The following is a 24666-nucleotide window of genomic DNA, read 5'->3' as shown; positions in this document are numbered from 1 at the left end:
CCATGAGACTGGGTCTTGTGTGTCTTAGGTTGACCTTCAACAACTACTGCATCTACTTCTACCTCCCGAGGGCTGAGATACACCATTTGCCAGTATGGCTGACGAGCCAGAACCCAAGGCCCCATTTCCGCATGCTACACAAACACCCTACCCTTTAAGCTACATCTCCAGCCCAAGAAGCCATTCTTGATGCAGTGTGTCTGGGCTGCTGCAGGCTTGCCCATTGCCCACCTGCCCTCTCCAGGCCAGCAGCTCTGCATGAGCTTGGAATAATTTGCACTCCCACTCTTGAACTGGTGCTGCTGCCACCACAGAAACACCAGCCATTTGGCTCTGCTAACACTAACATGCAAATCAGCCTCCACTGTAGAGAGCTGGAAAGACAAGTTTTCCTCACTTCAAAAAGCCACTGTCCCCACAGCCCCACTTCCCCTCTCACACCCAGCTCAGCTCACAGACCCAGTTATACCTGGCTGCTCTTCCTCCAGTTCCAGGCTGCCTACCAAGCCAGTGCCATTTTCTGCCACAACTGAGGTCAGCTCCTTTTCCGCTGCCTCATCAGGATGGAGGTCACTGCTTACACCCTGGGAAGGTGCAAAGGTCTGGATACTAGACCCCAGCATTGGAGAAGTCTGTGGGGAGGTGAAAAAACTTGGGGGTCCATTGGGCATCACCTCAAAATTCTGGTCAGGAAAAGAATCATACAGTTCCTGTGAATCGAAGTTAAGCCCCACGGGACTCTGGGTACCATTGGCCCAGAACTCTTGGCTCCCAGCTCGAAGATTAGTGTTGTGACTTGGGGATGAAGGTTGTTGGCTGCCCCCAAGGATACCGTTGAGCGGGTATTGCCCCCCAGGGTATTGAGAAAGAAGGGGTGGGTCCTTGAGGTTGTTGCCAGGATTGGCAGATGGGTACTGTGAGTAGTTCCAAAGACAGTCGTAGGCCACGTTAGGGTGATGGAGGTGTGAGGTGCTAGAGGAGTGGGGAGCAGAGTTCAAAATCCCTGAAGTAGTAGTGTGAGATACAGTAGATAAGCCATTAACATTCACATCCCCATTCAAACCTGGCAGAAAAAACAGAAAAGGTTAGTAAGAGCACCAGTGGAAGGGGAAGCCCTGGGTACTGCTAAGACTGAACCCCCAGTGAACTAGTCTATGGGGGGAGGGCGGCAATGGGGGGAGGGTTGGGAGGGGAACACCCATAAGGAAGGGGAGGGGGGAGGGGGATGTTTGCCCGGAAACCGGAAAGGGAATAACACTCGAAATGTATATAAGAAATACTCAATAAAAAAAAAAAAAAAAAAAAAAAAAAAAAAAAAAAAAGAAAAGGTTTGGCTATGAATATACATATAACTATCAAATAAACTTCAAATTGACAATGTGGAGGGTACAGGCAAGGGGATTCCTCTGTCACCTTTATCTTCTACCTCTCAAGGGGACGATGTGCTGCTGAGACTGTGGTCGGTGTGCCACAGGAGCTGGTGGCAGCAGCTGTTACTGCTTTTACTACATGAAGCTGCGCATAGGTTTCCTACAAATGGCTTGCATTCTTCCCCACTCTCATTCCTTATGAGAAGTCTTTCCTTGGAGGGCCTGACTGAATTTTCCAGTTCCCACCCACCTCTTTCATTAGCGCCTACTTGGCCCTACAGTGCCACCAGAAGGGACAGCCTCCACCTCACTGCTACATGCAGACCCAGCACTTTGTGCTGGGCTAAGAATAGAATTTGCAGTCACCACAGTGACAAGATTCCATTTCAGAAGGCTGGGGTTATTAGCCCCTCACCATAGGCCCGAGAGGGTAATATGCAGTAGGTAAAAATCTTTGCATGACCAGTGCTGCAGAGAGAATTCAGCTCTAAAAACAGCTATCTTTGAGTTTGCAAAAGACAACAATGAATAAAAGGGACTAAGATGGGCTGGAGAGATGGCTCAGCGGTTAAGAGCACCCGACTGCTCTTCCAGAGGTCCTGAGTTCAATTCCCAGCAACCACATGGTGGCTCACAACCATCTGTAAAGAGATCCGATGCCCTCTTCTGGTGTATCTGAAGACAGCTCAGTGTACTTATATATAATAAATGAATAAATCTTTAAAAAAAAAAAAAAAGGGACTAAGATACTAAAGAAGTTGCAAGCAGGAGTCTGTATATGGAAGAATCCTACAGCAGTAGGTGGGTATGAACGTGTGGAAATTCCAATGAGAAAGAGGGGCTGGCTTGTGCTTATCTGCAAGTATCTTATAAATGACAGGAGGAAAGCAAGTACAAGTCAGACGGCTTGACTGCAAGGAAGGAGAAAGCATGTGGAATTCCACTTCTAAGCACAATGATTTGAAATCAGGCAAATTTAGAATGTTAACTGATAAAAGAACTGAGCAGGAGAACTGTCATCAGTTCAAAGACATCCTGGGCTAGAAAAAGTCACTACCCCCAAAGAAAAAAAGAAAAAGAAAATAAGCTCAACAGCAACACTTTCATGAGGAATGATGAATTTCTGGGGAGGCCCTGCCCATCCTACCCCTGTGTGCAAGGACGAGAGGCAGCTCCTGCACAAGCTAAAGACAGTTTATGGGGACCTTCACCACCTTCTTCAATCCCAGTCCAAACATCCTTCTCATTCCTAAAGACAAGCCACAGACCCACCACCTTCATCTTCAGAAGCAGCAGGTACCTCCTTTTCTGCCAGTAGTCAGGAACAGGACCAACAGAAAAGCAAGCTAAGATGAAAAGCTCATATGTCTCTTCCAATCTAGATCTAAGACGGGAATAAATACATCCCCTTAAGCCCCTAAACCTTTTCTGAAGCTTGGTTTCCCTCTGGATAGTAGTAAGCACTATGGATTTATTCCTGTCACTACCTGCCAACAAAGAGTTGTTGTGACTTCAGTCTCCTCTTGCCAACCTGATCTGATGATGCCCATTCCCCTCACAGGTCTGTGGCCTCCATACTTACTTTTCCCTTGCTGGGGGAAGTTCATGGGAGACCCGTTAGTGTAGAGGCCCTCCCCTGAGGAAGGAGAGGGTTTCAGTCCTGAGGCAGCTGGTGCAGGAGGAAGGCCAGTAAAATTAAAATGGTCGTTTGCCTCCATTTCTATAGGAGGGAGAAAAGGGAAAAATATCTGTGGTTAAACAAGCTTATATGATCACCTAGAGACTGTGTGCCTCCCTCCTTCATGTACCCTTCAATGTAGGCACTGTGAGAAGATGCAAGTTGAAAAGAGAAGAAAACACACCCTTTACCTGGGCACAACTGTAAACCCAGCATTAGGAACGGTATGAAATGAAGCCCTTGGTGGAAATGAACTCAACTCTGATAGAGCTGTCTAAGATGGATGAAAATAGAACTAAGAACTATTGGCAAAGTCCAACCTGTCAGACATTTGTGATGTACTAGTGCACATTAACCTAACATGTGAGAGATTGTTTTTATATTAAAAAAAAAAAACCCAAAAGTCCTTGGGTTATATTAATAACTTTTGGAGGGCATAAACAATTACATTGAAAACCTTTTTTTTCTTTTCCCCGAGACAGGGTTTCTGTCTGTCCTGGACTCACTCTGTAGACCAGGTTTGGCCTTCTACTCAGATCTGCCTGCCTCTGCCTGAAGAGTGCTGGGATGGAAGGCATGCACCACACCATGTTGGGCAATCAGACAGCTTTATCAAGTTCCAAAAGTTGAGGCGATAAAGCAGACCTAGATAATATTTTAATTATTCATTTAAAAGGATAAATAAGTTGGTTATGAAAATATATGACTATCTATTGGCCAACATCTCCAAGAGGTAGATAGTGTGTGTGTGTGTGTGTGTGTGTGTGTGTGTGTGTGTGAGTCAGACCTACCGGCACATGCCTACAAGCCCAGCACTCAAGAGGGCAAGGCAAGAGGATCAAAGCTCAAGGACAGCCTTGAGTACACAGTAAGATCCTGATTCAAAGCAAGCAATCACATTTTATGAATATGCTATACATTGAAAGTTAAGCACCATTAGGTATATGCGTGAACAGTCTACACATGCTACATGAATGCACACACACACACACACACACGTGTGTGTGTGTTGGCACATACGCCATGATATGTGTGTATGAGTTAGAGGATAATTTGGTGAAATCAGGGCTTTCCTTCTACCATGTCCCAGGGACTGAACTCAGTCCTCAGGCCTGGCAGCAGGAAACTTTACTACAAAATCCCATCAGCCTCCAGAACATGATTTTTGAGTCTAAAATATAAACCTTGTGTAGCAATTATGGCATAGTAATTCTTTTTTTTTTTTTTAAGATTTACTTATTTGCCTGTTTACTTATTTACTTATTATATGTAAGTACACTGTAGCTGTCTTCAGATACACCAGAAGAGGGCATCAAATCTCATTACAGATGGCTGTGAGCCACCATGCGGTTGCTGGGAATTGAACTCAGGACCTCTGGAAGAGCAGTCAGTGCTCTTAACCACTGAGCCATCTCTCCAGCCCCCTAACCTGGGCTTTCTAAGTGTTGAGATTACAGGCACATGCCACAAAGCCCAATTCAGGAAAAGTTTTCTGTGCTAATTTATATCTCATATAGAATATCCCAGCTTCATTCTAAAACTACAATAAGGGCTGGCAAGATGCTCAGCAGGTAAAGATGTTGGCAGCCTAGCCTAATGAACTGAGTTCAATCCCTGCAATCCACAGGACAGAAAGAGGCTAATTACACATGCGTCGCACTCACATATGCATGCACACCCACCTACCCACCCACCTCTCAGCTCTTTGGTTAAGATCAAGTGCAAAGTAAGGAGCGGGCTTCAATCTGTAAGCACCCATGAAAAGACTGTAGTCATCCAGGATGTCCCACTACAGGGAAAGCCCCCTCTTTAGAACATGGATCCAAAAGTAGTTATCAAGAGACTTGAGTCTCTTGAGTGAAACACACAAAACTTTATTGTTTCAAAACTAAATTCTTGTTTCAGCCTGGACTACTTCCAGAGCTTAAGCCACAGAGCAAAGGGAACATGTAGTAGCTCACTTCAGAAATCCTGGAAAGAGCGCAAACAATTCCATTTGACCTGCACTTCCCCTCTCGCCTGCAGTTTTAGGCATTCATGTATCACCCGGGAATAGTTTACCCTCAAAGATGGGTCACACTTAATTTGTTCTTTGTTTTGTTGTTGAACAAACAAGGAAACTAGTGAGCCTATCCATATCTAACTCTACAGACTAAGTGCTGTTAACAAGTGGACAGCCAAAGAAATTAGACATTTAAAAGGAATACAAGCTATTTGGCACCTGCCCCAACTGAAGGGTCACAGGAACCACAGCCATGTCACTCATTTTATCCCTAAATACATGCTACGTGCTGTACAGCCAGTGAGCGTAAGAACAGACTCCATGTTCAAACCTTAGCTCTACACTGGCTTCTTTGACCTTGGACAAATTACTTGGAAAAAATTTTATCAAGCACTTCTACAGCTTGTAAGGGTTAAACAAGAAAATTTATATAAAGTCCCTTGTATTAAATGTTAGGCTTAGTTTGTTTCACAGGCTCTCACTATATAGCCCCTGGTAATTCAGAATACCTAGGATTCAAAGATGTCCCCTGCCACATACCCTAAGTGATGGGATTAAAGGTATGTCCATAATGCCCAGCCATGTTAGTTTTTCTTATTAAGAATAAAAAGGGGGCTGGGGATTTAGCTCAGTGGTAGAGCGCTTACCTAGGAAGCACAAGGCCCTGGGTTCGGTCCCCAGCTCCGAAAAAAAGAACCAAAAAAAAAAAAAAAAAAGGATGTTTATCTTGTTTGTATATGTATGTATTTATTATGTATTTATAAGCATATATAATATATAAAAGCATATATAAAATATTAAAAATTTTTTTTCAAACAAGGTTTCCCTATGTAGCTTTGGATGTCCTAGAATTTATTCTGTAGACGAGGCTGACCTCAAAGTCCAGAGGTTCAGCCAACTGCTTCTGCCTCCCAGGGCTGGCACTAAAGGCGTGTGCCACCAAGCCTGGCTTTTAAAAGGCAAATGTTTTTTTAAAACTTATAGTATGGGAGATATTACAAGAGAGATGATGTTGCCAGACTTAATATATACAACTTAACTCCTGGTTTCAGATGTCACTATATAATACAAGTAAACGACAGGCATGGTGGCAAGTGCCTTTTGTCCCAGCACTTGGAAGGCACAACAAGCAGGTGGATCTCTGTGAGTCTGAGGCCAGCTTGGTCTACCTAGCCAGTTCCAGGCAAGCTAGGGCTACATAATTAAGACCCTGGATAATAGTGGGATTACAGGCACATACTGACAACTTGCTTCTCAGCATTTAAAAAAAAAAGCCTAATACACCCCCCCACACACACACACACACAGGGAGGAGCCCTCAGAGGTCAGAAGAGGAGACAGATCCCTGGAACTGGAGTTACAGACAGCTATGAGCCACCATGTGGTTGGTGCTGGGAATAGAATTCAGGTCTTCTGGCTGGAGAGATGGCTCAGTGGTTAAGAGCACTGACTGCTTTTCCTAGAGGTCTTGAGTTCAAATCCCAGCAACCACATGGTGGTTCACAACCATCTGTAAAGAGATCTGATGCTTTCTTCTGGTGTGTCTGAAGACAGCTTTAGTGTACTTATAATAAATAAAGATTAAAAAAAAAAAAAAGTCCAGGTCCTCTTTAAGAGCAGTAAGCACAAGACATTGAGGAATATCTACAACCCCGTTTCTCAGCATTTTAAACAGTGATACAAGTGACCCAAGGTTGAGAAACAGAAGTTGTTCCCATTCTGTCCCACACATTTTGGGAAGCTCCAAGTTTTCTATACTCCCAGTTCCTGACACTGGAGACAGTGATCTTTAAATGTCATACCTTGAAAACTTCTCCTCATCTTCTTCCATCAGAGCTCCTGGTGCCAAATTCATATTAAAGGACGCCCTCTTATCTAACCTACTCACATTTCTCTTGGAACTCAGATTCAGACCAACTAAAACATGCTCTGACTGAGGCTCAATCTCTTTCAAAATATCCTTTCTTTAACCTCCATTTCAAACTAGAACTCTTAGTAAGGTAGAAGGAAGGTGATGAAATTCTACACCGAGGTAAGGTAAGAAAGTACTACTCAAAGAAAACTGCCATGTCCAGGCAGGTTCTCTACCATCACCTGGATGTCAAGTCCCACCATCATGTTTTTCCTGAATTTAATTTAACACTGAAGTAGAGAGAGAGAGAGCCAATGATTTACTGCTGAATGTGTTGCTCAGTGTTTTGTAATTGCCACTACAAGACTAGTATAAGTTTGTTCCTATTTTTTCAGAAAAATAAATTCAGTTTTCCTTCCTTCCTTCCTTCCTTCCTTCCTTCCTTCCTTCCTTCCTAGACAGGCTCTCTATATAGCCCTGGCTGTCAGGTACCAGCCCATATGTAGAGTAGGGTGGACTTGAACTCACAGAGATCCACCTACCTCTGCATCCTAGGTGCTGGGATTAAAGGTGTGTGCCACCACTCATGGCCAGTTTTCATAGAGATAAAATTGTATACTTGTACCATGTCCATGTCTGGTGCCCATGTATGTCAGCAGAGGATGTCAGATGCCCTCAACTGCTAAAGTTAAGAATGGTTTTGAACCACCATGTAGGTGCTGGGAATAGAACCCATGTCTTCTTTCTGCAAGTGAACAGAGGTATCTGAAGCATCCAAAAGGTGTTGCATCTATCCCCTGGAGCCTGAGGTACAGACTACTGTGAGGTGAGTGCTGGAAACTGAACTCAAGTCCTCTTCAAGAGCATCATGCATGAGATCTCTCCAGCCCCATTTTTGTTTTTAATTCGTTTTTTGAGAGAGTCTCAGCACGTAGCCTTGGCAAGAGTGGAACTCACTATGGAGATCAGGTTGGCCTCAGAAGTCTGCCTGACTCTATCTGTGTGTGCATGTACCACCACAGTCCCCAATTTCCTTCTGCATGTATATGTTTCTTTCTGTGTATAGATGCCAGAGCTTGTATGTGCCAGTGTACATGTACATCAGAGGACTTCAGAAACCATTCATCTCCTTTGGGGTGGGGTTCCCCGTGATCTGAGTGTACCAATTTGGCTAGACTGGCTGCCCTGTGAGCCCTAGGGGTCTTTCAGTTCTGCCTCCCCAGTGCTAGGTGCACAATCACATACCACCATGCCTGCCTGACATTTTCACTTGGGTTCAAGGGATCAAATTTGGGTGGCTCATGTCTTTAGTCCCAGTACTCAGTTATAGCAGAAGCAGGTCCTAGAGAGTTCTAAGACAGCCAGGGCTACACAGTGAGATACTGCCTAAAAAAAATTACTAGCTGGCCAGTAGTGACACACACCTTTTAATTCCAGCACTCAGGAAGCAGAGGAAGGCAGATTTAAGTCCAGCCTGGTTTACATAGTGAGATCCAGAACAGCCAGGGCTACACAGAGAAAACCTGTCTCAGAAAAACCAAAAATATTATTAGAAAACAAAGGCCCCAAATCTCTTGACTTCTTTCTTATACTGCTGTGAACTAAACCCAAGGCTGTGAACTAAACATATCCTCAACAGACTTGGTTAGTTATTCCTTGTAAATAAGGCAAAGGAATAGAAAAGTACTGGCAATGTAAAAAAGTCAATGAACTTAGTTCTAAATTTAATGTTCTAACAAACTTAACTGAATCTTCAAAAAACAGAGGAGATTTTAAATACCCATTAATGAAAGACTGTGGATGTACCTGTAATGTCACCACTTAGGGAGAGGCAAGAGCCCAAGTTCAAGGTCATCTTTGGATACATGCTCTATTCAGAAACCAGTCCGGATTACACAAGAACCATTCAGAGAGAGAGAGAGAGAGAGAGAGAGAGAGAGAGAGAGAGAGAGAGAGAGAGAGAGAAGAACAGAATCACAAACCGTATCATCACAACCTGCTTTTTGCCATAGTTCTTACACTTTGTTGCCAAAGGAATAGTTGTGTGTATAATATACTTCACCCTTCCCACCATGTACAAGTACAAGGTCTTGCAACACAAAACAACACCAAATAGGAAACCAAGGCAGGACTGCCTGCTTGGGCTACAGGAGTTCAAAGCTAGCCTGAGCTGGGTGTAATGAGGAGCAAGCCTTTAATCCCAGAATTAAATCACAGCAGAACTGGGTAGGCCTCTGTGAAATTGAAAGTCAGTCTGGTCTATGTTTCATAGTTTTAAGCTAGCCAGGATCTCACACAATGAGATCATGTCTCAAACAAACAGAACAAATATTAATTAATCTATCGCTCTAGCATGGAAAAGGCCCTAAGTCCCTTGATTTCTCCTTTCCTACAGTGCTATGGGCTGAACCGAAGGCCCTCTACACACTAAGAGGCAAACAGATCTCTGCTTTCAAGGCCAGCCTGGTCTACATGGAGTTTTAGGATAGCCAAGGATACATACAAAGACCCTGTCTCACAAATAAAATAAAAACAAAGCCAGCGTGATTTACATGAAACCCTATTGCAGAAATAAGGGGGGGGGGGTGTGTCCAGAAAATCCCTCTATGTCCTAAAATATAAAAACTCACTTTTCTATCTGTCTCACTTCACACATCACAGACAAGATCACTCACTACACTAATTAATAACTTTACATCACTCTGAGAGTAGAAGGATAAAAAAAGGTTACCACCAGGAAGACGCTTGATTCTCTTATGGCCGCTCCTGACTCCAGTACTCAAGACTAACGAGAAGCTGAGGTGAGCCCATCTGACTCTACTTAAACCAATATTTCTTTTCAAATAGAGGCTTTAATACCAGTGTTTGGAAAGCCAGGCAAGTGGATCTCTGAGCTTGAAGCCAGCCTGGTCTGCAGAGTGAATTCCAGGACTACCATGGTGCCAGGGCTACAACAGATGGCAGAAGCCTGGGACTAGGATGGTGGCACACTTCTTTAATCCCAGTGCTGAGGAGCCAGAGGCAGATCTCTGGGAGTTCAAGGACAGCCAAGGCTACAGAGAGACCTTGTCTCAAAAATAAGTAAAAAAAGACAAAAAAAGGTGAACCAGGTGGTGGTGCACGCCTTTAATCCCAGTGCTTGTGAGGCAGAGATGGGGAGTCTGTGGCCAGCCTGGTCTACAGAGTTACAGGACAGAGCTACACAGAGAAACCATGTCCTGGAAAACAAAACAAAACAACCAAAAAAGAGTGTTCTTAACACAAAACTCTTATTTCCATATCTTTTAACAAAGAAAATCAATTTCTGAAGGCTAAAGACAAGAGAAGTTAATCAATTGGTGGGGTTGGTGAGGAGGCTCAGTGGTTAAAGGTAGGATAGAACTGAGTCCTGAAGGTTGTTCCCTGATCTCTACCCACACCCTGTGACAAACATAACTTCACCAAATACATGTACCTTCTAAATACTAAAATGGTAGTTAACGAATAGCATGTGTGAGAAAGACCTTGAGTTAAATTCCCAGCACAAACACACACAATACAGCTGATACCGCCCAGACTGGAAGACTCCGCCAGTCAGCATCAGAGAGGCAATGCGACACACTTGTTTCTGTTTCCAGATTGTCAGTCACCCCACTAAAGAGCAATGATTCAATCTTATTTATCTTATTTATCAAGATACCATTTTCACAAAAATCACATATGCCTGTTCCTATCCTAGATCTTTATGGATTTATATGTAGTCAACAAGTTTCTGATAGAAAAAAATAAATCACAATTTCAATGATAGGTGTCAAGTTTTCAGGCATTCTTAGCATTTCCACTCTTGATCCTAAGCAAACCCAAGAGACAACAAAATGGGATAGAACCAGGAATGGGGCATACACCTAATCCCACTGTGTAGGAAGCAGAGACATCTCTGTAAACTCAGGCCAGCCTGGTCTACATAGAGAACTCAAAGCTGGCTAGGGCTACCTAATGAGACACTTTCTTAGGGATGGTGGTGGATAGGGAAATTCAAACAAAAAACAAAACAGAGAGATATAGAACACAGTGTCATCACTCTATCCTTTAGGGGGAAAAAAAATCTCTTGGTTAGACCAGGTGTAGTGGAGTCTGTTCTGTAATCCCAACATTTGAGAGGGAGAAGACAGGATCACTCCCAGTTCAAAGCCAACATAAACTTCAAATACTTAGTTCTAGGCCAGCCTGATCCTGGTACAAAAAAAACCAAGTCACTGTGTTGCAATGACATAGATATTAATCCCAGCACTCACTCAGGAGGCTGAGGTAGGTGGATCTCTAGGACAAAGGGCAATATAGGGAGCCCCTGTGTCAAAACAAAAATTAAAATTAAAAAAAATCTCAGCTGATCGATGGTGGTACATGCCTTTAATCCCAGCACTCAGGAGGTGGAGGCAGGAAAATATAAGTTCGAGGTCAATCTGGTCTTTAAAGCACGTTCCAGAACAGCCAGAGTTATACAAAGAAACTGTCTGGAAAAACAAAAACAAAACAACAAGATCTCCCACTTTGGTTCAGCACCCTCTGACCTTCAGGAGCATACCCACCCACAAGCACATATCCATATACACACCCATAATATTCTGATAGTTCATTTTTATTTTATGTGCATTGGAGTTTTGCCTATATGTGTGCCCGTGTGAGGGTGTCAGATCCCCCAGAACTGGGAGGTAGGACAGCAGACAGTTGTGAGCTGCCACGTGGTAGCTGAGGATTGAACCCCAGGCCTCTGGAAGAGCAGCCAGTGCTCTCTCATTTGCTGAGCAACCTCTCCAGCCCTCGCAGACCAACAACTAAAAATAACAAAAACGGGGTGGGGAAAAAAATAACAAAAACACATTATTTTGGGATGGAGAAATGGCTCCTCAGTTAAGAGCTGCTCTTCCAGAGTACAGGATTTCAGTCCTCACACTCACACGACAGCTCACAACTATTTCGTAACCCCAATTCCAGCCATCCAAAGCCTGCATCAGGTCTCTACTGGGGCTCCAGGCACACCGGTGATGCCAGGCATACATGCAGGCAAAAGACCCATACACATAAGAGTAGATCAACAACAACAAAACATTTAAAGGAAAAACAAAATGTGGTCAGAGAGGAAAAAACCCACACTTCCAAGAAATGTTCTTTTAGGGACTGGAGAAATGGCTCAGCAGTTAAGAGCACTGGCTACACTGCTCAAAGTCCTAAATTCAATCCCCAGCAACCACATGGCGGCTCACAACCATCAATAATGGGATCCAATGCCCTCTTCTGGTGTCTGAAGACAGCTACAGTATGCTCATATACATAAATGATAAAACAAAACAACAACAACAAAAAAAAAAACCCCAAAAGGGTCTTTTATTGACTAAAGTTAAGTCACGATAGCAAATTCCCCTAATTAGTTCTATAAAAGATAAAACTTCCAGGAACCCAAGTCAATGAATAGGTTTCCCTGCAGGACTAGGCTAGAGTGATCACCACTGAGGAACAAGCTTAACACTGTCATTAGTAATAATCACTCCCCACCCCTATATACAAAGCATAAGCTCACATCTTCCTCTTCTTTCCATATCTCAGAAGTACCCTTCTCTCCACAAACTTATTAGCTCAGATGTTCTGCAATAAAGAAAACTGGCATGCTTCAAAACATTAAGAAGGATCAAGAAAGCCACTTTAATTAATTCCATTAAGATCTCAAGTACTGGGTTGGGGATTTAGCTCAGTGGTAGAGCGCTTGCCTAGTACGCGCAAGGCCCTGGGTTCGGTCCCCAGCTCCGAAAAGGAAAAAAAAAAAAAAAATCTCAAGTACTCATGGCAGCTTTCTACACCGAATCTGCACTGCTTGTTCGGAATGGTGATCACTGCTCGTGATAACTCACTTTGATTCTCCATGATCTTTAACTTGGGGCAGGAATGGGGTCCAGAAGAGACAGTGTACAAAAGGAGGACCAAGATCAGTAGGGTCAAGTATAGTTGACTACTGGATGACAAATGCATGCTACAATGGCAAAAAAACTAACGTTTGGTAGCTCCAAGCTTGCCCAGAACGCTTCAGAAAATGAAACCAAATCAGATTAAAATGGTCATTTCAAAACAAGAGACGCAGCATAGAACGCACAGCTGCCATTTCTCCGCCACTTCCTGCGAGAGGTTGGGGGAGGGGCAGTTTGTGTACAGATGGAGGTGGTGGAAGCAATCGCCCCCACCAACATCACTCCCCCCGAAGAATACAAATCCCTCACTCCTGTAAGCTCCACAAAGGATGCCCGCTCTTGGCATTGACTTCTAGAAGTCGGGAACGCCGGGAAAGAAAGGGATGATGCGAGAGCACGGTCTCTCTACGGAAACGGGGATCCCCTTCGGAGAGGATTTCCTTGGAAAGGAATCCCTCTTTATTCTTGCCTCAGTTTTCGGCCTCACTCAAACCCAGACCCCAAGTATGAGTTCTATCAATCCCCATCTCAAGAGTCGGGGATTTTCCCGGGGCTCCAGGGCCCCAAGCCAGGCCAGCACGACCAACAGCCAAGCCGGAGAACAGAAACCCGAAGCTCTCTAGGGAATCACCGTCCGCCCGTCCACCCCACCCCCCCACTCACCGCGGCCGAAACCCCCATGTGCACGAACCTCGGGGGTAGCCCACCGCGGGAAGCCCTGCGTCCAACCCCTGCACGCGGGCAATCCCGCCGCCGCCCCAGGAGGTGGAGCCCTCCCAGGGATTCCTCGGCGAGTGGATGCGTCCCCACCCCAGCCGAGCTTGGCCGCCGCCGCCGCCGCCTCAAGGGGGCCTCGTCAGCCGCCACCCGCGCCCGGCCGGGGTCCCCCTCCGCCTCGGCGTTGTCCGGGAGGGGAGAAGTCCCAGTCATCTGAGGCGCGTCAGTTGCCTGAGGGACGCCCGCAGAACACCGGGCACCCTGCCCTCAGGCCCCCCGGGCTGCACACCCCACAAACCTGAGGCGACCGCGTCCGGCCGGGTCGGGGCTCGCTTCTCCCCGGGGGACGGGCGGTTCACATGGCCAGGCTCTGGGCGCCAGGAGGGAGGAGACGCCCGCGGGAGAGGGGTGCAGGGTGCGGGGTGTGGGAGGGGGCAGGGGGTCGCGGCTCAACCGCGGGGCCAGAGCCGAGCCAACATGGCCGGCAGGGGAGGAGTGAGCCGGAGGGGGCGGGGAAGCGGGGCCGACGGCACCACCCACCACTGCTGCGCCCGCTGGGTCCTAGTGCCCGGCTTCCTCTCTCGGGCCGGGATTTGGGTCCTAGCGCCCTGACTCCCTCACTACAAGTCCCTGCTTCACGCGCATCTCATTGAGGGCTGGAGTCTTGCTTCACCCAGGTCAAATTGGAAGGCAAGCCATATCCCAGGGGTAACTTTAACGACTGGACCATTTCTAGGCAGCAGCTGCTTTTCTAACTGTGAAGGGCCACCTGGAAGATAATTTCCTCAGCAGGGTGGTGAAAAAGTGGAAGTTGATACTTAAGGAGCTATTTTACAGGGATGGAGAGAAGCAGAAGTCTACTCACTTATGTCCTATAGGGACAACCTGGTCCTGCCTGGATCACTGCTTTCCTGGTGTCATCTGCAGGGCTTTGGTCATCCAGGAGATTCCTACACATGGGGAAAGGAGACTTGGCTCTGGCTCCACAGTCAAGATCTGAGTCTAGCCTAAATGTGTCCAAAGGGTAGAAGATGAGTAGTAAAATAACCAACAAAATGTCCCAAATGTTTATTTTTCTGTTCCCATACCATTCCTAACAGGGCTATATATCTGTGTTCTTTGGGGAACTGGAAATCTAGAAAGGAATTACAGCTTATCTTTTACCTAAATGTGTGTTGCAGCGACCGGAGATGGGAAACGGTGTCGTACATTACAGCCATTTTTCTTTACATTTCAACTTCTCACTTACTCAATGAAGAAATCGAGCAAGACCCATAGAAACTCACTGATTTCATTCTCCTTCCTTACAATTCAAATTTTCTGGCTTCATAATTCCCATTCAACCCACTGAAATATAACTCTAGACTGTAAACAATTGCCTAAACTATGCAAAGCTAAGTCTGAATAAATAGGAAGAACAACAGACAGAAACAGGATGAGATTCTGGCTGGTTTGGAGGTATCAACAAATACCTTTTCCTCTTGGGAGATGCCAAGAACTTAGAAAGCTGGGTATGGATAGAATGACAGAGCCAAATCAGCAGTCCAGCACGGATTTCTTACCCCAGAGAGCGATTCTGAGTGTGGGAGAGTGACCCACTCATCATTATAAATAGTTCAGATAGGCTTCAGAAGATCTCTTTTAGATAAGCCAACAATGTGGGCTCAGTAGAGGGTTCCCCTCCCTCGACTGAGGTAAACAGATTACCAAGGGAAGGAGATGCATAAAAGCAAAATCTCTCTTCCCGGTCAAAATGACTTTGTAAAGTCAGTCCTGGCAGCCTACACCTGTAATTCATTCCTACCCTGAAGAGGCATAGATGGGAGGTTCACCCTGTGTGCTCAAGGCCGGAGGCTTGGTCTACTAATTGAGTTCCGAACTAGTCAGGACTACATAATCAGACTTTGTCTGGAAAAAAACAAAAGGACATTTATAGGTTGCCTGGGGGCTACACCTCATCCCTTCAATAGCCCACTAACCTCAACGCCCTGGAGAAAGGAGAAGTAAACTTAGGCTAAAAAATGTGTAACCCCACCACCACTTAAAAAAAAAAAAGCTGAGGTTGGAACTGGCACCTAAGGCCTGGAGAGGGAAGAGACAGGTGTAGAGGAAAGCTAGTGCCTTATTTTTCTTATCTCTTCCTTTTCCCGGGGATGAATCTTCCTACTTCCAACCCAGGGGCTAACCAGTTCCAGACAGGGCATGCAGAGGAGCCTGCGCCAGTCAGACGTTCGTGACCACGCCCCTTCGCTTCACCATCACACACCCACACACACCCACTGCTGGCTCCGGAAGAGCCGGTTACTCCTGTGCCCCACCCCTTCCGAGCCCAGGCCTAGTCTCCTCGGCAACCTTTAGGCCCAAATCCAGCCCTAAACCAGTAATGGTTCGTAGAAGATCACCAGGGATTAGAAGAGAAAAACCAGGCACGATACGTACCCCCCACCCCCGTCTGGTACAGAAGGGCTTCCTATCGCTTTATCCCACCTAGGCTGGGATCTTCCCTGCTCTCTGAAGATAAGGGTGGGCTGGGAATAGGTCCCAAAGCTTTTTACTTTTTACCAGGTGCCTTGACATACGACCCCCTCCCCATGCCAAATCTAAACAACAGAAGGCAGACTTGACCACGTGTGTCCCCAAACATTTGTCAATCCTGTAGGATGTGGAGGAGGCCAACAAGCCTCCTTACAAGAAGCTACTCCAAAGAGAAAAGGGGCCAACGGTCATTTGATTAGCAACTTGTGAACAGTATCTGGGGAACAGACTGAACCTCCCTCAAAACAAGCCAGAGGATGAGAAATGAAGTAGGGATAAACACTTGCCACCCCCTTCTCTCTCTCCATGTTCCCGCTGCTCCTCCCCGACTCTGGGTCAGCTGCCATCGTGCCAGCCACTCTGGAGTCAGATGGCTGGAGCCATCACTCTTGAGAGTGATTGATGGTGGTGTGCATCCTAGCTGTACCTTCCCTTTCCTCTTCCTGACAATCCAGGCATCCAACCTTAAACACCACAGGGGAGACACACACACACACACACACACACACACACACACACACACACACACACACACACTGTATCCCTCCCAGCACCTTTAGTTGTGTCTCAGAATAGTATAAGACAAACCCTGACACCCATTCTCATAATTCTGGAGGCAGGGGCACTAGAGAAAGAGCTGGGGGCTCAGCTGGAGTTGGAGTATTCCCTACTGAAGGTAGGGTAATTATAAAGACCTCCCACTGCCTGGCTGAACCATCGTGCCTTTGCCACTGCTCTCTGTCCTGTAGCAATTCCCATTAGTCCCTTTTCAGCACTCAGGTCCGGACAAGACAATCTCAACGTATTTTGGAAAGCTCAGATTCTCTCATAATATGCCAAAAGGAATACAACCCCTCCCCTTCTCCAAGCGGGTCTGTGTCCCTCAGATTTAGTCTCCAAATTCGCCAATGAACAGCTCCATGGTAGGCATATAAGACAGTGACAGCTCGGGATTCCCCCCCCCCCCCGTAGTAATCTGAAAGAGAAGGTCGGGCTTCCTTTGCCTTACCCAGCACCCCAAATCCCTTAGAGACTTAGCCCCAGTCTGTTCTGCCGCAACAGCCGCTGAAGCGGAGTATCACAAGGTTCCGGCAGCGTCGCGGCCCGGGGCGCCGGGACTAGGGGGAGGGGCCAGCTCCAGCCGGGCCGAGGGCCCTTCCCACCGAGATCAGGGGGCGGTGCTCGGGCCGGACCCCAAACTCCGCAGGAAAAGCTTTAGGTGGGACTTAGCTGAACTTAAAGGGCTGAGCGGAGCAGGACAGACAGCGACTGTAGCGTGCGTCCTCCGTCCCCCAGCCTCCTCCCCGCACGACCAGGAGAGGGGTTGGGGTGGCGGTTATGCCCCCCTCCCCCCGGGGTTAGATGGCGTGGGAAAGCGCTAGTTCCAGAGAAGAGGAGGCGAAACCCAGACCGCGGGAGAGCTTTCTGGCGAGGGAGGCGCGGGGGAGGGGAGATCCGGGGCCGGAATAGGAGGGGTTGCCGGGAGAGGATGGCGGAGAGGCGTGAGAAGCCTCCGGATCCCGGCGCAGAGGACAGGGGAGGAACGGGAGAGGAGGCAGTGCGGGGGAGAGAGCAAGGGCAGCGGGCGCAGGGAAGGTCAGAGCCTGGATCCCAGGGGAGGACGTGGCTGCGGAGACGCTCTGCACGGGATCCCGGGCCTGGAGGCGGATGCCGGGCCTCACCTGAAGCAAGGCCGGGCCGGGCAGCGGCAGCGGCGGCGGCGCAGGTGGCCGAGCCGGGCGGCGGCGCCTCCTCCTCCAGCCCGAGGCCAGCGACGGTAGAGGGGAGGGGGTGGCGCTTAAAGAGGCAGGAGCCACCCGGGTGAGGACGAGCGCTCAGGGACGGCTGTCGCGAAGGCTCCGTTGGGGGAGGGGACGGCGGGTGGCGTCTCCTAGGGGCCAGAACCAGGAAGGATCCCAAATGCAGGAAAAGACAGAAACTTCTACGACATACTTGGGGACAGTGGTAGGTCTGAACTGGAGTACTCGAAGAGCTCTCTTTGCCCTCACCGGGCGCCAGCTAAGACTTATTCACAAAGGAGGCTGGGGAGCTACAAAAGATTCAAGGAGGCCTAGGGGAGCAGGAGAGGGAACTCAAGGCCAAGCATGTCGGAGTCACGCACAGCGTCCTGCTAGGTAAACACCTTCTCCGGGCCCTATCTGTACTACAGCTGTACAGATCTGGAATCCAGAAAACCAGAGGCAAAACGCTCCCTGTCCTGTCAACCCTCTGGATATTGAGGAGGCCATCCGTAACAGGGTAGTGAGGCTGATGCAGGACTGAGAATCCGCTTTATTCATTGCTCGGTTTGGCCCCAGCCACCGCCACCGCCACCGCCACCGCCACCACCACCCTTGCAGCAACCTCTGGGGCAACAGGAAGCAGCTGCTCAGTGCAGCCCCGACCTGGTGGTAGGTTAAGGTGGGGGAGGAAGAAACACTGAGAGAAACTAGGGGGAGGGGAAGCATCTCTTACAAAACTAAGACTGGACTAGTAATGAATACAGTAAAACACTACTTGAATCTCTGCACTAAGTTGGGGAGAGGGGTTCAAGGGTGAGGAAGGAAGCCCTAAGATAGAAGCTCAGACTCTTCCTTAGAGCTGGAGCTTGCCAATGCTGGGAGATCCCATGCTCAGCAGCTCAGCAGCTCAGCAACTAAGCCCTGTGTTCCTCACAGTCCATTTCCCCTCCTTGACCCCCCAAAAGAGCAAAGGTTAGGCCCCACCCCTGCTGAGTCAGCCAGGGAGGGAGCTAGGCATCCCTCAGGCCTTTCCCAGGGGCGGCTATCATACTTACCCATGACAGGCTGGCAGGACTCCGGATTAGGACCCAGCTTCTCACTGTCTGTCCTTGGGTCTCGCTTCAATTGAAGGCTGTTAGATCCTGCCCAACTATGGGCTGAGAACTCGAAAAAAAAAAAAAAAGCCAATGTATGCTTCCTGCGAACCACACAGCTTGAACTGCTGTAGGGTGATGTCCCTGTATGACAGACTGGGGTGGGAGGGAGGAGGGAAGGGCGGGGCTTTCATTGGGTGGAGAGAGGGAGGAGACGAGGACAGGGCCGACCGGGAGAAATACGGAGGAAGGTTAGAACTATATTAATACTTCAGGACTGTGGTTGAAGGGGACACTAAAGGAAAGAAAGAGTTGCAGCTAGCAAGAAAGGTTCCCTATAAATGCTAGAGAACTCGAACACTAGGATGCAAATGACCTTTAGAATATCAGTTTCCAAGTCTGTATTTGGGTGACAAAGCAGAAAGAGGTGACCTGTACTCTTAGGTCTTCACCAGCTTATTGCCCACTCCAGTCAGGAACTGGAGGTATCCCCACCCACATAACAGCATCCATCTCCCTTCACCCTCAACCCAAGCTCGGAGAGCAAACTACCAAGCACAGGCAACTCAGGGGCGCCACCTTCTGTCCTGATCTTGACACAGGAGGGACTGGAGCCAAGGACGTCATAGACAGATAGAAGCTCAAGCCACTACTCCACCCCGGAAACCTTTCCCGGGAGCCCTTCAGTTCACAGGGAGCTCGGAATCAGGCTGAGCCTTCGGAGCTCTACCCTATGTGGACAGCCTGGCAAAGTGGAGCTTACAGATGCAGGGTCCTCCCCAGGCCAGCTCCAGCTGGCTCGGAAGCAGTCATTAGATGACAGAAGTACCTCCTTGCAAATAGCCTTTAACAGATTTCAAAATGGTAAGACTGCAGTTCTTGCATCCACCAGAGGCCACTAGCTGGGCTCAAACACGTTTTAGGGCACAAAATATGCCTGAGCAGTGTGCACTAAGGCACACATTTCATGAAGAGGAAGTATTGCCTTTCAAAAGCCCCAAAGGCAACATTAAAAAAATTGCTCTTTGTAACAGCTACATCTTCCAAAATTTTCATAAGGACCTTAGCAGACCTCACATTATTTTTTTTTTTTACCCTGCAGACTCACACACAAACATGCACAGCTAGGCTTGTTCAAATATCTGGCAGTGTATTGGGAACTTCTGAAGAACGAGTGCCTAGGAGACCCTCAACTGTGACAAATATTCAATACATCCTAAAAGCTTAATTCCTGTCTTGAACAAGCCCATCTGTTTTTCCCCAGGGGGAAAGGAGTTTAGTTTTAGTGACACTTGGAGCAAGTATCAAAAATTGTCCTAAGAACCAAAGCTGAGCCTATAATGAAACAATACAAGGCCCATAGACTCTCATTAGAATGGATCTTTTTGGTAATCCTGTTTCTAACTTGTATGACTTTATCCTAAACATGGTCTCACTGTGAACTCAATTGTAAGCTGTTTCAGAAGCAAGATAAACAGACATAAATGAGGGTATATACTTTATTGAAAACTTTAAATACTCTTCAGAGAGAACATCACATCTTCAATCAAGGCTCTTGTGTGGCCTACATGGCAAACTGAGCTCTCAGCATGGAGGTCAGTGCAGAGTGCTGTTGTGTTTGGCTGAAGGGCCCCTCACGACCCATGCTCCTCTGCCAGCTTGTCAGCCTTTGCCACAGCTTCTTCAATGGGTCCCACCATGTAGAAGGCTTGTTCCGGGAGATGGTCATAGTCACCTACAGGGGAAATGTAGTTAGTAACAAGCTGAGGTATATCACCTTCTGCAGTATGTACACCTCACTACCTGATGGATCAATTATTAGCATGAAAAGAAACTTAAAACTTCCAAGTTAAATTTACTGTGTGTGTGTGTGTGTGTGTGTGTGTGTGTGTGTGTGTGTGTGTGTGTTTTCCTGGCTGTCCTGGAACTCAAGACCCTAGAGATCTACTTGGGAACACTGGCACTAAAGGTGTGTACCATATCCATCACCTTCCAAGTGTAATTAATTAAATACACTCAGACACACAGCACCTAAAAACACCTTGTCTACAGACTAAGTTCCAGGACAGCTGGTTCTACACAGAAAAACCCGTAATTTGGAGCACTTGGTTTAAGTTAAAACTCATTTTCAACTCAGTGACATGGGACAGTTAGTGGAGAGCAGGGTGAAGGCCCTTTAAGAAAGATAGACTGTACCATTGATCATGTTGTTAGAATGAGAAGACTGACTTCAGTTTTCTCCCATTTTCATAGCTAGGCTTGATTAAAAAAACAAAAACCCTCACCTGCTAAGATCTGCTGGAATCCTTTAATGGTCTCCTTCAGGGGCACCAGCTTTCCCATGTGACCTGTGAAGACCTCAGCAACCTGGAATGGCTGTGACAAGAAGCGCTGTATCTTCCTTGCCCTGGACACAGTCAATTTATCTTCCTCAGAAAGTTCATCCATACCCAAGATGGCAATGATGTCCTGGAGAGATTTGTAGTCCTAACAACAAACAAGAAAGGACAGAGTTACGTGCACTCCGTCATTAAGTTCCAGGGAGGGGTTGGGGATTTAGCTCATTGGTAGAGCGCTTGCCTAGGAAGCGCAAGGCCCTGGGTTCGGTCCCCAGCTCCGAAAAAAAGAACCAAAAAAAAAAAAAAAGAAGTTCCAGGCAGCCCTTGACCAAGGTCTGCGTCTTTTTTTTTTTTTGGTTCTTTTTTTCGGAGCTGGGGACCGAACCCAGGGCCTTGTGCTTCCTAGGTAAGCGCTCTACCACTGAGCTAAATCCCCAGCCCCCAAGGTCTGGGTCTTATTCTCCCTATTCAATTACATTAGAAAACAACTGTTTGGGGTTGGGTTGTTTTTTTGGAGGAGGGAAGGGGGTTCTTTGTGTAGCCCTGGCTAACCTAGAACTACCCCTGGAGACCTCTGCCTCCTGAGTGCTGGGATTAAAGGTATGCACCACCACTGCCAAGCTGACAGCTGGATTCTTTTTTTTTTTTTCCTTTTCTTTTTTTCAGGGGCTGGGGACTGAACCCAGGGCCTTGCGCTTGCTAGGCAAGTGCTCTACCACTGAGCTAAATCCCTAACCCCTTGACAGCTGGATTCTAAGGGTGAAGTACAGTACCCTGAAACTGGGGACACCTCATCAGTATCAATCCATTCTCAACTTTCCTTGATCATACAGATGACTAGAAAAAAGATCTAGTCTTATAGTTTTCAAATTCTCATGATTTGAAGACCCCACTTGGAAAGGTGCTCACCTGCAGGATCTTTTGCACCCCACGAGCAACATCATAATGCTCACTGCCAACGATGTTGGGATCCATAATTCGAGAGGTGGAGTCCAGTGGATCCACAGCTGGATAGATGCCCAACTCAGCAATAGCACGGGACAGCACAGTAGTAGCATCCAAATGGGCAAAGGTAGTTGCAGGGGCAGGGTCAGTCAGGTCATCAGCTGGCACATAGATAGCCTAAAGTGAGACAAGAACACAGGAGATCAGCAGCAACCCAACTGCTTCCTGCTTAAGCCAGCCCTTTCCAACTTTTTGGAATGAAGAAAACAGTATTTTTTTGTCTTGGTATCCCTGGGAGTGGCTTAAACTATGGACAGACTCCCTTATCTGGGCCAGCATACTATGCTACACTTTATGGTAATGGTACCAACTTTTACTTAAGTTTTGCTCTTAAAAGATGTTCATGCACTGCAATAGGGACGTGAGTATAACCTTATGAGGGTGCACCCTCTAGTGGTAAGGTCCATTTAGCACTGACAGCCTTGAGGACACACCTCAGAACACACAACAAGCAAGATAACAAATGAAAACTGGGTGTTGTAGTTCCTGTCTATAATCCCTACTCTTAGGACACAGAGGCAGTAGGATTGCTATGAGTTGGGAAACTAAGTTGAATAGAAAGTGAGCACCAGGTCAGCTAAGGCCACACAGGCAGATCTAATGTCAAAAACCCCCACCAAAGTATTTTATTATCATTGTGCTCCATATGCATAAATGAGGCTGCAGAATGGTCAAGAAGGTATCAGATCTCCAGAGCTAGAATTACAGGTAGTTGTGAGCCATCATTAAGTACTGGGAATAGAATCCTACAAAGTACTCCCTCCCCCTTTTTTTGGTTCCTTCAAGGCAGGGTTCCCCTGTTCCTGGCTGTCTTGGTTTAAGACCAGTCTGATCTTAAACTTGGGAGATCTGCCTGCCTGTTTCCTGGGTGGCTGGGATTTAAATGTATGGGTTATCACAACTTGCCTACAGAAAGTACCCTTAACCTTACCAAGCCATCTCTCCAGCACCAGCACCTTAGAATAACTAGAGTAGTGTTCCATTTTCTTTTCTTTTTTTTTTTTTTTTTTGAGACTTTGTCATGTAGTTAAGTTGGCCAGAAACTCACTATGTACCTGGAAATAGCCTTGGGTTCCTGACCCTTCTGCCTCTGCTTCCCATGTGCTAAGATCACAGGCATATGCATGTAACACCAGGCCCAACTAATAAGCATTTGTTCCTAATTTAACCTTTACAATCTAGCATGTAAATACATAATTTTACACATTACTTTAACTGGTTAACTCTTCCTAATTAATAGTCCTCTTGGAGTATCCCAATCCTAGAGAGGCAGATTTATCATAGATCAGAGGCCAGCCTGTTTTACATATCAGAAAGTTCCAAGGCAAAACAAACACTCCAAAGCTAAATAATGAGACCCTTTCTCAAACAGCCCCTTTGGAGAAGTAGCAAGAATTTTTTTATTTCTTTGAAACATTTCTCTATAGAACATTGGTTGTCCTGGAACTCTGTGTAGAGCAAGTTGGCCTCAATCTCAGAGACCCACCTAAGTGCTGGGATTAAAGAGAAGTGCCACTTCACCCAGCACCTGGCCGTTTTGTCTGTCCAGCCTCACTGAGCATGTTTACCGTGTGTGCAGGTACCTGTGGAGGCTGGAAGAGGGCACCAGATTTCCTGGAGCTGAAGTTATAGATGATGAGCCATCTGGCATGGGTACTGGGCAACCTAAAGAGCTAAAAGTGTTCTTAACTGTGAGCCATCTCCATTATACATATAAATATACACCGTTTTACTACCTCCCTAGGTTTGTCTGACCACTTAATCTCTCTTACCTGCACTGAGGTGATCGAGCCCTTCTTGGTGGTGGTGATTCTTTCCTGCATTGTACCCATGTCAGTGGCTAGGGTAGGCTGGTAGCCTACAGCAGACGGGATCCTGCCCAATAAGGCAGATACCTAAAAGACAGAAGAAAGAACAGGGTCTTAGGTGTCTACATCTTTCTTCTGATGTGCCCAATTGGTGCAAAACCAGGCTTCTAGGTTCCCCTCATACCTCTGAGCCAGCCTGGGTGAAGCGGAAGATGTTGTCAATAAACAGCAGGACATCTTGGCCTTCCTGGTCTCTGAAGTATTCAGCAACAGTCAGACCAGTCAGAGCTACCCGGGCACGAGCACCAGGCGGTTCATTCATCTGCCCATATACCAACGCTACCTGTAGACCATAGACAAGTCAGAAAAGCCAGCAGGGTAATAAGGAAGCTACAGAGAAATGTAAGATTCCCAATTGGAGAGATACCACTAATGGGAACGCTCACTAGATGCCAATGTTTCTGTTTGCAAATTTCCTTTTCCCATTAGACATGAAATTTAAAACACTAAAAATAATTTCTGAACTAAAAATAAGACTGCCTATGTAAGTAGCTTCCATTCTATACCTTCAAATCAGCTTTCAAA

The 24666-nt window shown here is 46.9% G+C and overlaps 2 protein-coding genes across 12 annotated transcripts in view; both read right to left on the bottom strand.

Moving 5' to 3' along the window:
* Nucleotides 1-19501, bottom strand: part of Baz2a (bromodomain adjacent to zinc finger domain, 2A) — a 38131-nt gene extending 18630 nt beyond the window's left edge. For 4 of the 11 annotated variants that reach the window (XM_063263394.1, XM_039078959.2, XM_039078960.2 and 1 more), the window contains exons 1-4: nucleotides 19482-19498; nucleotides 18891-18999; nucleotides 2953-3090; nucleotides 470-1063 (exon numbers count right to left, since the gene is read on the bottom strand). In XM_063263394.1, the coding sequence (XP_063119464.1) occupies nucleotides 470-1063; nucleotides 2953-3090; nucleotides 18891-18894 (736 nt within the window). In that variant the 5' untranslated portion in view covers nucleotides 18895-18999; nucleotides 19482-19498. Of the gene's footprint in view, nucleotides 1-469; nucleotides 1064-2952; nucleotides 3091-13504; nucleotides 13817-13856; nucleotides 14396-14423; nucleotides 14509-17102; nucleotides 17715-17775; nucleotides 17985-18890 lie in introns of those variants that run through there. The other 7 variants (XM_039078962.2, XM_039078965.2, XM_039078958.2 and 4 more) reach the window with 7 other exon arrangements.
* Nucleotides 19502-20416: 915 nt separating this feature from the next.
* The window catches only part of Atp5f1b (ATP synthase F1 subunit beta), a 6404-nt gene continuing 2154 nt past the window's right edge, over nucleotides 20417-24666 (bottom strand). The window contains 5 exon segments of the mRNA NM_134364.1: nucleotides 20417-20664; nucleotides 21215-21416; nucleotides 22178-22390; nucleotides 24046-24168; nucleotides 24266-24424. Of these exon segments, the coding sequence (NP_599191.1) occupies nucleotides 20564-20664; nucleotides 21215-21416; nucleotides 22178-22390; nucleotides 24046-24168; nucleotides 24266-24424 (798 nt within the window). The 3' untranslated portion in view covers nucleotides 20417-20563.

The sequence above is a fragment of the Rattus norvegicus genome, chromosome 7 (assembly GCF_036323735.1).
Source record: "Rattus norvegicus strain BN/NHsdMcwi chromosome 7, GRCr8, whole genome shotgun sequence".
Lineage (NCBI taxonomy): Eukaryota > Metazoa > Chordata > Mammalia > Rodentia > Muridae > Rattus > Rattus norvegicus.
Note: the sequence above shows the minus strand (reverse complement) of the source record. Positions and strands in the feature narration are given on the sequence as shown.